The sequence below is a fragment of the Phacochoerus africanus genome, chromosome 3 (assembly GCF_016906955.1).
Source record: "Phacochoerus africanus isolate WHEZ1 chromosome 3, ROS_Pafr_v1, whole genome shotgun sequence".
In the NCBI taxonomy this organism is placed as follows: domain Eukaryota; kingdom Metazoa; phylum Chordata; class Mammalia; order Artiodactyla; family Suidae; genus Phacochoerus; species Phacochoerus africanus.
In genome coordinates, this window is record NC_062546.1 from 115,758,457 (window position 1) to 115,772,238 (window position 13,782).

General features: G+C 39.7%; 1 protein-coding gene across 1 annotated transcript in view; it reads right to left on the bottom strand.

The window, feature by feature from the left end:
• UNC5D (unc-5 netrin receptor D) overlaps positions 1-13,782 on the bottom strand; it is a 258,218-nt gene that overhangs the window by 202,871 nt on the left and 41,565 nt on the right. Inside the window, exon 4 of the mRNA XM_047770238.1 lies at positions 4,058-4,161. Coding sequence (XP_047626194.1) covers positions 4,058-4,161 — 104 coding nt within the window. The remainder of the gene's footprint in view (positions 1-4,057; positions 4,162-13,782) is intronic.

Consider the following 13,782-nt stretch of genomic DNA (forward strand, 5'->3'; position numbering starts at 1 on the left):
AAAAACATCACATAAAAATAAGATAAAATAAAAATAAAACAGGGATCCACTGTCAAATGGGAAGTGAACTAAGTTCAAGGGTGTCCCTCCCTCCAAAGTTCATGCCCCTACGTAACCTGTGCACATGGCCTTATTTGGAAATCAGGTCAATGCAGAGGCCCTGTGACCCAGCATATTAACACAAGGGTTACTGGGTTGAGGTCAGCCCTAGTGTAATGACTCACCATCCTTATAAGTAGAGGGAAATTCGGATGTGCAGAGATACAAAGAGAAGAAAACCATGTGAAGATGGAGGCAGAAATTGGGAGTGGTGTGTCTATAAGCCAAAGATACCAAGGACTGCCAGAAACTACCAGAAGCAAAAAGGCATTCTCTCTTCTCCCACAGGAAGCCTCCCTACTGACCATGGTCCTGAACAGTCTTGGGGTCCTTGTAATTCCTAAAGCCCTGCATCTTCTGGGAAGATGCTTCAGTGTGTGTGTGTGTTTATGCATGTGTGCAAACTCCTGGATGCATTTACACACCAAGGTATATTTTCCCCTTTGCCTATTACCTTTGCATATTTTTTTACCCTTTTCTCTTGTGTTCTTTACTTTTACTTACGTCTTCAAAGAGCACGTGGAGAGTATCTTACCCGTTTTCTAGTACCCAGACTGAGATAAAAAAATGACAAAATCCTAGTGGATTTCACAGTTCTGTCTGAGGCTAGCCCTGGTACAAACTTAAATATTCAGGAATAAAGGAAGGAAATGACTTTCATTCATATTCCATAGATATTTATTGAATACCTGGCTGAGAGAAGCACTGTTCTGGGAATACAGTGATAAAAAAAATATACAAAATTTCCCTTGGGGAGCTTAAATTCCAGTAAACTAAAAAGAAAATAAGCAAAATAAATACAGTATGTTCGTGGTAAGTGCTAAAGAGTTAATATAAAGCAGAGAAAGGGGCTTGCAAGTATACGTTCAGGATAGGGAAGTGACATTTTCATCAGAGTGCCCTGAGCAGGCTTCACTGAGCAGGTGGTATGTGAGCATACCCTGATGAAGGGAAGAAAGGATGAAGTAGCTGGAGAAGAGCATTCCAGCTGAAAGGTCAGCATGTGCAAAGGCCCTGAGGCAGGTGCATGGCTGCTGCAACTGAGGAAGAGCAAGGAGGCTGGGCCGATGTGGCTATAACAAGGTCAGAGGCTGAATAGCAGAAGACAAGGTGAGAGGCAAGAACAGATTAGACTATCCTGGATCCTGTAAGGCACCAAAATAAAATAGACTTTTACTCTGAATGCCCTGAGCAACATTTAGAAGACTAAAGAAAACTATTTGTCTTTTGTTTTGTTTTTAGAGTCAAATTGGAGCTGCAGCTGCCAGCCTACACCACAGCCACAGCAATGTGGGATCTGAGACTTGTCTGCGACCTACACCACAGCTCACGGCAATGCTGGATCCCTGACCCACTGAGAGAGGCCAGGGATCTAACCCACATCCTCACGGATACTAGTTGCATTCATTTCTGCTGCGCCACGGGAACTCCCAAGAAAATTCTCTCTTAAATGGGTATAAGACTTTTAGTAGGTCATCAATCTAAACATCAGTTTTCTTGCCTCTAAAATACAAAGGCTGCACCAGGGAAATATCTAAGTTCTCTTCCAGCCATAAAAATGGATTTTTAGACATCAAGAGAATGTTCGGTTCCCACAGGAGAGCTAATAAAACCATGACCCTCCCTTCTCTCCTTTACTCCTCTCTAATGGTGCTGCAGGTGACAGAGGACCCAGCATAGGCTTGGAGGGAAGCCTGGTCGTACATACACAGCAAGTGAGACATTTTCATGCATGAAACATTTGCTAATGGGGATGCTGAGAGATGATGGGGACAGCAGCAAACTGCTGGTACCCAAGTTAGACTCTCAGGAGCACGTGGGGCGTCCTGAACAAGATTGACATGTTTATCTGGGCCCGGAACATGACTACGGCCAGAGGAGATTGAGTACCTGCTTCACATTAAATACAAATCTAAAAATAAGCATTTTCCTTTGTCATCATTTCACATCATGCATGGAATATTTGCTTTAATTTTCAAGTCCGTTTACTTCATTTCAGGGAAGCATTTGAGCTTTGAATAATGTCCACCCAGCAGGCTTCCTTTCTAAATAGGCAAGTCTGTGCATTTTTTCGTTCCCCTCGTTACTTTCTCCTGCTTTGTGCTTCCAAATGCAAAATCCCACAGCAATTTTTTGCTAAAAGGTGAAGCAAAGTTCCTGTTGTTTTTTTGGTATCTCTGTTTCTCCATGAGTAAACCATAGCTCTAAGGACAGTTTGCCAGCATCCTAGAGAAGGGCTCCAACTGGTCTGTCTACTGATTGACCTGGGCCTCCATTTCTTTTTTTTTTTTTTGGGGGGGGGGTGCTGCACCCTTGGGCCAGGGATTGAATTCGAACCATAGCTATGGCAACACTGGATCATTTTAACCCACTGTGCTGGGCCATGGATGGAACCTGCACTGCCACAGCAACCTGAGCTGTTGCAGTCAGATTTCTTTTTTATTTTATTTTTTTCGGTCTTTTTGCCTTTTCTAGGGCTGCTCCTATGGCATATGGAGATTCCCAGGCTAGGGGTCTAATCGGAGCTGTAGCCACCAGCCTATGCCAGAGCCACAGCAACACGGGATCTGAGCTGCGTCTGCGACCTACACCACAGCTCACAGCAATGCCGGATCCTTAACCCACTAAGCAAGGCCAGGGATCGAACCCGCAACTTCATGGTTCCTAGTCGGATTGGTTAACCACTGTGCCACAACGGGAACTCCTGCAGTCAGATTCTTAACCCACTGCACTACAGTGGGAACTCCTCACTCAGGCCTCCATTTATCTTTTTTTTTTTTTTTTTTTTTTGTAAGGGCCACACTCAAAGCATGTGGAAGTTCCTGGGCTGGGGTCAAATCAGAGCAGTAGCTGCCAGCCTATACCACAGCCTCAGCAACACCAGATCTGAGCCACATTAGCAACCTACACGACAGCCATAGCAATGCGGGATTCGAGCCATGTCTACAACCTATGCCACAGCTCACTGCAACGCTGGTTCCTTAACACTGAGCAGGGCCAGATACTGAACCTGCATTCTATGGATACTAATCAGGTTTGTTACTGCTGAGCCACAACAGGAACTCCCAGGCCTTCATTTACAAATTTAGGAATCTACCAAGCACTCCCTGTACTTCTGAGGCCCCCTGTAATACTGCCTTAAGAACCACATTACAGTCTATCAGAACCTTTTTAAATAGTGACTGAGAAATTTAGGATGCTGTCCCCATTACCCTAGTGTGTTATCACTGACAATTATATTCTAACAGTATGATAGAAGTTTCTAGAAAACAAACAAGGAGCAAAAACCACAGTGAATATGTATAATGAATCCCTTTGTTGTACAGCAGAAATTATTACAACCTGTAAGTCAGCTATACTTCAATTAAAACTCAAAAAAAGGGGAAAAAAAAAAAAAAAACCACAGTGATTCTGGATTCCCAATGCCTCATTGAGAAGGAGGGGGAACTAATCAGAGACCTATCATTTCAGCACTTTTCACATCCCTCATGCCAGCACAGGGCCTGAAACATAAAAAATGCTCGGGGAATGTTTACTCTGTAAGCAAAAAAAAGATGAGTGAATGCAAACACCCATGAAACTTGGCAATAGGGCCTGACCTCCTTCCCTTTGCACTCTTTCATGTGGCTTTCTTTGCCTATTCGATCAATCCAGAAGCCAAGGCACACAGCAGAGCACCCACGGTGACACACAAGATGACAAACAGAGGACCCAAAGTATGCCTCCCACACAACCAAAGCAAGCTCAAAAAGCAAGGGCACAGAACAAACTCCACCCAGGCTCCCTAGCAAGAGCTGCTGTCAACAAGGAAACCCAGGAGAGAATATTTCCTCTTCCAACCTATTTCCATCCCAGGCTCACCACCATCTTTAGCAAGAAGGCCAGACCCAGGTTGGCTGATGTCACCTGTGGGCACATGGGACTCGGCCCCCTCTTCTGGGGACAGGCCTGGTCTTACCTCTGCAGCAGGAACCCCCTCCGGCGGGCGGCAGTGCAGCACGATCATGCCTTCCAGGGGAACCTCCCTTCCCTGCGGGTCTTGCTCAAAGTTTTTCCGTAAATCTGCAAAGAATGTGAGAGACATGACACTTTGCTCTGGGGCTAGTAGGATCCATATTTGCTCCAAAAATAATAAAACAGTGAGCTTAATGTCACAACCCAGATACACACACACAAGTCACTGGGGTCAAGGGTTCCAGAATCCAAGAACCACTTTCCTCAATATTGATAAATATATGTGAGATAAATCTTCATAGAATTGTTCCTAATGTTCTATACTAATGTACAGGATAAAAGATTTACTGGAGGAGCAGGGGGAAAAAAAAGAAAAAAAAACCCTCATTATTTCATGTGTCTTTCGCCAGCATTATCTATTTAGCATCTGATGAAGCACTTGGCCTAATAAAATTGCCATCCACAGCTATTATGCAGTTGAGATGCATGTGATTTTTTTTATTATTATTAACTAAAGGATGCATTATTAATCTGTAACCTCTGCCATTCCCTTCACCCTCTAGGGAGCTCTAGAAGATGGTAACAGAGTGAGATCACCTATTAGTCTTTTATGTGTAACCAGGGAGAAGAGGCAACATTCAACCACAACAAAAATCTATAACCTATCCAACCAAACATATAATTGAAAATTACAACTCCCCACCCCCCCACCCTCGAGTCAAACAGCAATGCTGGGTAGCTGTGGAGCTCCCTTCCTGCAAGGCTCTAGGCTCTTTGCAAACAAGCTGCACGATTAACCTTTCACACGTGGAAGGGTGACACTTGGAGAGGTTAATTGGCTTGCCAGTGGTCACAGAGACCATCAGCACCAGTGGCGGGGAAACAGTCACACTTCCGGTCAGCCGTCTCTGACTGCTAACCAGCAATGCTTTCTCAAGGAAAAGGACAGAGGGATAGTTCAGAAAAAGAGAGATTGCGCTTCATTTGCATGGCTTTCCACTTAAGCATATGTTTCATTAACAAGAGTGGGAGTTGGCCTTTGCTTCTTTGGAGGTGTCATAACAAGACTTTGATAATTTTACAGCACAAGCTTAATTCCCACTGTCACTTGAAAGCCTGGGATGGTTGAGCAAAGACAGTTTTACAAGTCTTCCTCAAGATTTCCCCCTCTCTCCCCGAGAGTATATTTTTCTTCAGTTGAGTATCTCAAATTACAGGCTGTGGATTTATTGATTTAATTTTCTTTAGTGCTTACAATAACATGAAATATGTTCTCCGTAAAGAGCAGAACTTCAGAATCAGTTACATATTTATAAATTGTATAAATACATTAAACTTGCTTTTAGGCAAGTCAAAAACACTCAATGAATAACAAGCACAGCAATCCATGTATTCACTTTTCTACTGAGTTTTACTCTTAATGTTTTCCCTCCCAGAGGCAACCGATGTCTCTTGTCAGGAGTGTTGTATATTTAGAGATCTTTGGGTGTCTATATGAAGCAAAGGATCTTAATAGGACTCAAGGCAGGATCCATTTTCCCATTTCTTGGCTGTCCCCCAAATTATAAAGCTAGTTTCCTTCTATGGGAGATCTGGAAATTGTCACAGCCCTTAGAATTTACAATTTCTGACTCTAAGTGATAGGAAGCTCACATGGCTGATGACAAAACTATGAGTGATGGAAACGTGAAGAACCCCCAGAATGAAAAATCTCATGTTTCCTGCACCATGTGATCACATTGTTTTCCTCTGCTCTCCTACAAGGAAACTGAGTCAAAAATCCCCTTTCCATATGACTAATTTATTCATGAAGACTATGGTAAACCCCAGGGGATGCCGGAAGCCACGGATAGTACCAAACTTAATTTATACTGTTTTTTTTTTTCCCTTGTTCACACAGCCCTATGACAAAGTTCAATTTATAAATTAGGCATAGTTGGAGATCAGCAATACTAACAATAAAATAGAACAATTACAACTATATACTGTAATAAAAGTTACATGAATGTGGTCTCTCTCAAAACACCTTGCTGTCCAGGTGTACTGCTTCTCCATCTTAACTAAGCACTTAACTGTGGCCCTAACTTTTGCAGTTTGAGGTAGGACAGTGAAATTAAAACAAATTTTTTGTTCCTTCCTCACAATTTCACAGGTAGAAGGATTCTTACTCTAGATCTTAGCCACCTCAGCATACCATTTTTTTCTTTCATTATGAAGTCAAGAACTTTCACCTTTTCACATGAAGACAGCACCTGACAGCACCTCTTTGGCAAATCTGAATTTCCAGCATCATTAGACTTGTGCTTTAGGGCCATTATGAATTAAAATTGGGGTTCCCAGAACACAAGCACTAGAGAGGGCAACAGATGACCTGATAACAGAAATGGTTATCAAGAGAATCACGGGCTGGATGCGCTGGACAAAGAGATGATTCATGTCTTGGGCAGGATGTAGCTGGACGGCATAAGGCTACTCAGAATGGCACATGATTTAAAACTCATGAACTGTTTATTTCTTGGGATTTTCCATTTAATATACTCAGATAAGCTTGATCATGGGTAACTGAAACCATGGAAAAGGGGGATGACTATACTGAAACTAGTCTAATGCAGAGGGCGAGAGACTCTTTACATGACACATCAGTTTGCTAATGAAAACAAAGGAGTGAGTTTGGGAGGGGCTTATTTTTTGTGATTTTTTTTCTTTTTTTTTCTGTTTTGCTTTCTTTGCTTTTCTAAAAGAAGTCTACATGATTAGTTTTGACAACACTGAATAATCTGCATTTGACCCGATGAAGCACAGAAAATGAAGAGTGGGAATTTCTATTTTATCTTCTATTTTCTTCTTTTGCTCACTGGAAATGGAAAAGGCAGCAAAAATGCCTCACTTGGGGGATACCTCTGTACTCCTCTACAGTAACTACATTGGCAGATGAAAAGGCAAATGGAGTGAAGTCATTTTCCTATCCCATCCCCACCTGCTCCATGAACTAGCCAAGAAAATATATATACAAAGAAGAATAACCCTGTGTCAACACTGGAATGTAGGAAAGGGTATTGTCTATAAATTAGGAGGTTTGAGAAATTTCTACTAGGTCTCATACAGGCAGGATTAAATTGGAGAAAGGCCCCATAACACCTCTCGAACTTCCTGACATTTGCAATCAGTGTTGAAGGGTTCCAACAAGAAGTATATAGACACTTCTAAATGTGGAGATACAAAGATTAAAGGCAGTGGAGTAGGGGCCAGGTAACAACTTGGATGTCCTATGTATGGATCCAACATATAACAGGCAGCCTACTATGTACCAGACATCACCCTAAGTGAGAAACCCAAGTATCGCTGAGTCCAAGCCTATACCTAATGCTGGTGGCAGGAACACTGGCATTTCTAACTCCTAAGGAGGGCAAACATACCAGACAAACTCTAGCTAGCTACTGAATATCCTAAAAGTTATAGAAATAAATTCTTCAACAGAGAAGTAAATGCCTTCAGCTCTACCTATGATTCTCATGATAAATCACCCCCCAATTAGTTTCTAAATTGGCAAACTATAAACTTTCATCACTTATGTTAGTTCCAAGGCTTAAAAGATTCACATAGGAACCTGTGTAACATCTAATAGTAGGAAAATCATTCTCAGCTCTATGCAAAGAATTATACTACAAATGAAGGGGACAAATCATAGAACTGAGACTAAATGGCTTCTTCTTAGAAAGAAGATTCATTTTTAGATAACTTCTAATTTAAGTTCTTTAAAATCAAAAGGAAATAGTAACTGAGAGTCTAGAGTAGGGATTTATAAATAGGATAACATCTGAGATCAAGAAAACTGCCACTATGCAGGGAAAAAAACACACAACATAACTGCTGAATTAGAAATACATATATACATATATATGTGTGTGTGTGTGTATACACATATATACATACATATACATATATATATATAAAATCATGGGGACAGTAAACAGCACACTCAAGATTGCCGAAAACTCAACTAGTGAATCAGAAAACAGATTTGTTACTCAGGATCCAGGCACGAACACAGAAAGCACACAAGCTCATTAGCAGAAAATATTAATGTAAAAATTGAAGAACCAAAACAGCAAAAGGGGAATTGCTCAAGGCTGGTCCCACCCTAGGAATGGGGGAATAAAGGGAAGAGGCTGGGGTTACAGAACTTCATTTTTTGTCTTTTTTTGCTTGTTTTATTTTTATTAGAGTATAGGTGACTTACAGTGTTGAGTCAATTTCTGCTGTATAGCATAGTGACCCGAACATACATACATGTATATATACATACAGTACTTTTCTCATATTATCTTCCATCATGTTCTATCCCAAGAGACTGAATATAGTTCCCTGTGCTACACAGCAGGCCCTCATTGATTATCCATCATAAATCTAATAGTTTCTATCTACTAACCGCAAACTCCCAGGTCCATCTTACTACCTCCCCACTCCTGCCTCCCTCCCCCTTGGCAACCACTTTGAAGCCTAAAGAGCACTCAACTCTCCAAGGAGAGGGCACTGGGTGTGGTGCTGGAATCTCAGGAACTTGGAAGAGGGACCCAAGGAGTCAGGACCTAAACCTTTGAAGGATGGCCCACCAGACTGGTGCTTGCATCTCCTGGGGGAATAGAGGAAGAACATAATAAAGCTGTATTTGCAAGTACAGAAAGAGGTAGCCTTCCTCTCTCCTTCACTGTGCAGTCCTCCTCGGGGCACCAGAATCTGGCAAGGGAGTCCTAGCCTTAGCAACTCAAATCAAAAAGCTGTGGTTTTGGAGATAGGAGGAAAGAGTTTGGTTTCCAGCAAAACCTAGTTTAAGAAACGTCCGCTAGGATGGCTGTAATAATTGCTTCCTCCCTATCTGTTTTCCTCACTAGATCATCAGTTCAACCAATGTGTGTGGTTTTTTATTTTGTTTTGTTTTTTAGTGGCTACACTCACAGCATATAGAAGTTCCTAGGCCAAGGATTCAATCTGAGCCACAGCAGCAGCAACACTGGATTCTTTAACACACTGTGGGGGCTGAGGATCGAATCTACACCTCTGCAGCAACCTGACCTGCTGCAGTTGGATTCTTAAACCACTGCACCACATAGGGAATTCTGAAAAATTATCTACCACTGAAAAAACTACACTTAGCTGTAATCTTTTTGCTGATAGAAGGTCTTACTTCGACGTTGACAGCTGCTGATTGATCAGGGTGGTGGTTGCTGAAGGGTGGGGTGGCTGTCACGATTTCTTAGAATAAAACAACAGTGACATTTGCCATGATTATCTCTTCCTTTTAATGATTTCTCTGTAGTACGTAATACTGTCTGATAGCATTTTACCCATAGTAAAATTTCCTACAAAACTGAAGTCGATCCCCCTAAAGCCTGCTGATGTTTTATTAACTAAGTTTATGTTATATGCTAAATCTTTTGTGGGCATTTCAAGCTTATTCAGAGCATCTTCACCAGGAATTGATTTCATCTTAGGAAACCACTTTCTTCGCTCATCCATAAGAAGCAACTCCCCACCCACACATGTTTATCAAGAGATGACAGCAATGAAGTGATATCTCAAGCTCCATTTCTAATTCTAGTTCTCTTGCTGTTTCCACCACATCTGCAGTTACTTCCTCCAATGGAACACCGAACCCCTCAAAGTCACCCATGAAGGTTGGAATCAAAGTCTTACAAATTCCTGTTTATGTTAACATTTTGACATTTCCCCATGAATCAAAAGTATTCTTAGCATTCCTGTTGTGGCTGAGCAGGTTAAGAACCCAACTATTATCCATGAGGATGTAGGTTTCATCCCCGGCCTTGCTCAGGGGGTTAAGGATCCAGTGCTGCTACAAGTTGTGGCATAGGTCGCAGATGTGCCTCAGATCTGGCATTGCTGTGACTGTGGAGTGGGCCGCAGATGGAGCTCTGATTTGACCCCTGACCCAGGAACTTCCATATGCTCTAAGTGCAGCCATAAAAAGAAGAAAAATAAAGTATTCTTAAAGGAATTGAGAATGGTAAGTTACGTCCAGAAGGCTTTCAGCTAACTTTGCCCAGATCCATCAGAGGAATCCCTATCTATGGCAGCAATAGCCTTAGCAGATATACTTCTTAAATAATACAGCTTGAAAGTTGAAATTACTCCTTGATCCATGGAGTACTGAATGGATGTTGTATTAGCAGGCATGACAAACAATATTAAACCAACATGACATACAATATTAAATCTCCATGAGAGCTCTTGGATTAGGTGAATTGTCAATAAGAAGTAATATTCTTAAAGCAGTCTTATTTTCTGAGCAGTAGATCTCAACAGTGGATTTAAAATAATCTGTGAACCATGCTATAGACAGAGGAGTTATCTCTAGGCTTTGATATTCTATTATAGAGCACAGGCAGGGGAGATTTAGCATAATTTTTAAGGGCCAGAGGATCTTCAGAATGGTAAATGAGCACTGGCTTCAACATAAAGTCATCAAATGCATCAGCCCCTAACAAGAGAGTCAGCCTGCCCTTTGAAGCCAGGCACTGACTTCTCCTCTCCAGTTATGAAAGTCCTAGATGGCATCATCTTCCAACAGATGGCTGTTAGGTCTACACTGAAAATTTACTGTTTAGTATCCACCTTAATTATCTTAGCTAGATCTTCTGGATAATTTGCTGCAGCTTCTACATCAGCACATGCTGCTTTACCTGGTACTTTTATGTTATAACAATGGCTTCTGTTCTGAAATCTCATGAATATTCAAACTACTTCAAACACTTCTGCAGCTTCCTTGCCTCTCTCAGCCTTCACAAAATTAAAGAGTTGGGACCTTGCTCTGCATTAGGTACTCAAGGGACTATTGTGTCTAGTTTGATCTTTTTAAGCTTAAGTTCACCATCTGATTGTATAAATTATACCTAAATATGACACAGAGACATGGAGTGAGAAAATGATGTTGGAAAAATGATGCTGATAGACCTGTTCAACACAGGGTTGCCACAAACCTTCAAATTGTAAAAAGTACCATATCTGCAATAAAGCAAAGCATAATAAAATGAGGTATGCTTGTTTCTGTTCCATTCTTGGTCTGCTGCTTGCTAGCACCTTGTCTTGATAAATAGTATCTTTATCTCTCTTTGCCTCAGTGTCCTCATCTGTGAAATGAGGATAATAATTCCTAATATGTGTAAGTTTTCTGTGAATTAAATGCTAATGTGTGTAAAATACTTTTAAGAGCACTGGGTGCATAACAGGGTTTAATTAAGGTCACATATGTTATTATATCTTATTATAAAGCCATGATTATTAAAAGAGGATAATCTTGTCATAAATCAGATATACAAATTAATTATAAACTAGAACATTTTTCAAAGACACTCAAAAAAAAGAGTAGTTAGTATATGATAAAAGTGATATATAAATTAAGTGAGAAAAGGTATTAGGATGCCCTTTTGGAGAAAAAGATAAAGTTAGACCTATGTCTTACTTTGTACCAAAATAAATCCCATCTTAATAAAAATATTTTCTACAAACCACAGCAGTAATAAAATACTTATTGGATCTTAGGTTAGGAAAGACTTTTATAAACCAAAAAAACTTAAGGAGATGATCAGTAGATATTGTTGTCAAAACTGAAAATCGTTTTTATCTAAAACACTCTAAGCAAAATTATAGGCAGAGGCGTAGCAGCCTTAATATATAAAGGGAACTTTTGAAACAAAGTGCGAAGGATAGTAAAGTAAAATGGCAAAGGGGCATGAAAACATAATTTACAAAAGAGACACAAATGGATAATAAAGATATACAGAGGGGCCAATATTACTGTTGCTAAAGAAATGTCCATTTAGAAAACATCACTATGTCTCTTTACTCTTCCAAATAGCCTTTGTTTTCTGTATTTGTTTAAAGGATAATTTCCAGTGTTAGAAAGAGTATGGACAACCAGATAGCCAACCAGATAGCCTTACACATTGCTAGAAGTGAAAATGGTTAAACATGAAAGCTAGTAATGAGTACCAAATTTCTTTAAAAGTTCATTATCTAATAAATAAATAATATTGGTACATCCATAAAACAAAAATTTTACAATTAAATTTTTCTATATGTTCATTTTTTTTACTTTCTATTGGAACTTTTATTTTTTATTTTAATTTTACTGGAGTATAGTTGACTTACAATGTATGAGTTTCAGGTGTACAGCAAAATAAATCAGTCATATACATAAATGTACCCATTCTTTTTTCCTATATAGGTTATTACAAACCATTGAGTAGATTTTCCTGTGCTATATATAGTAGGTTCTCATTAATCATCTATTTTATACAGTAGTGTAAAACAAAATATTATTTGGGAACAAAAAGAAATGAAGTACTGATAAATGCTACACCATGAATGAACCTTGAAAATACAATGCTAAATGAAAAAAATCCAGTTACAAAAGACCAAATATTGCATGATTCCATTATACGAAACATTCAAAATAGGTAAATTCATATGGTGAGAATGGGGGGAAGTTTTTGCCTACAGCTGCAGGTGGAATTGGTGGGGAAGGATCAGGAATGGTTTTATTTTTTGTTGTAATAACATGTTCTACGTCTGACTCTGATAATGATTGCACAACTCTGAGGATATACCAAAAACTATTAAAGTGTACATTTTAAATAGGTAAATTAATTGCCAAGTATTATGGATTCTACCTCATTATTAAAAAGATTCATTAAAGAGCTACACAAAAAAGTACAGCATGGTGATATTCCTCAAATGCTGATCAACTGCTAACAATCTAAACATTTAATAACACAGGAATGGTTAATATCTTTTGGTGCATTTATATAATGTAATACTATGAAGATATTTAACAAAGCTCAAAGGATATTTTAAATTATAAGTAAATATATGAATTGCTAAGTAAGATAAAATAGTTTGTAGTAAATGATCTTTTACATCTTTTTTTAATATATAAGAACTGTCCTCCAAATGTGAAAATTATATTTTTATAGAATGGATTTACATCCAAATGAAAGGTACATCTGGGAGTTCCTGTCGTGGTTCAGTGGTTAGTGAATGCAACTAGCCTCACTCAGTGGGTTAAGGATCTGGCATTTCCATGAGCTGTGGTGTAGGTTGCAGACACGGCTTGGATCTGGAATTGCTGTGGCTGTGGTGTAGGCCAGCAGCTGTAGCTCTGATTAGACCCCTAGTCTGTGAACCTCCATATGCCACAGGTGTGGCCCTAAAAAGCAAAAAACAAAAACAAAAACAAAACCCTTGTTTTGCAATAAGGTCCTATTGTATAGCACAGGGAATTACATCCAGTATTCTGTGATAGACCATGATGTATATGTGTGTGTGTGTGTGTGTGTGTGTGTATAACTGAGCCATTTTACTGTACAGCAGAGATTGTCACAACACTGTAAATCAACTATATTTTAATTAAAAAAATTAAAATGTAAAAAAAAAATTGTGTTGGCAGGTAGCTCTTCTCTTAATTTGCTTTCAATTTTCCCATAAATGCATAACAGCCTCATTCGTAATTCACTCACACTGTTGGTCATGGGCTAGAGACTATGCCAGGCAGCAAGGGATAGGTTACTGAACTTGACACAGACCATTGCAGCCTTCCCACAGCATAAGCTCCACCAAGGAGGATAGATACTAAACAAGTAAGTAAGAGGTATATGAGGTCTATGAATGAGGGATAGATAGAGATGTAGAAAACTCCCTGAAAATGTATTACAG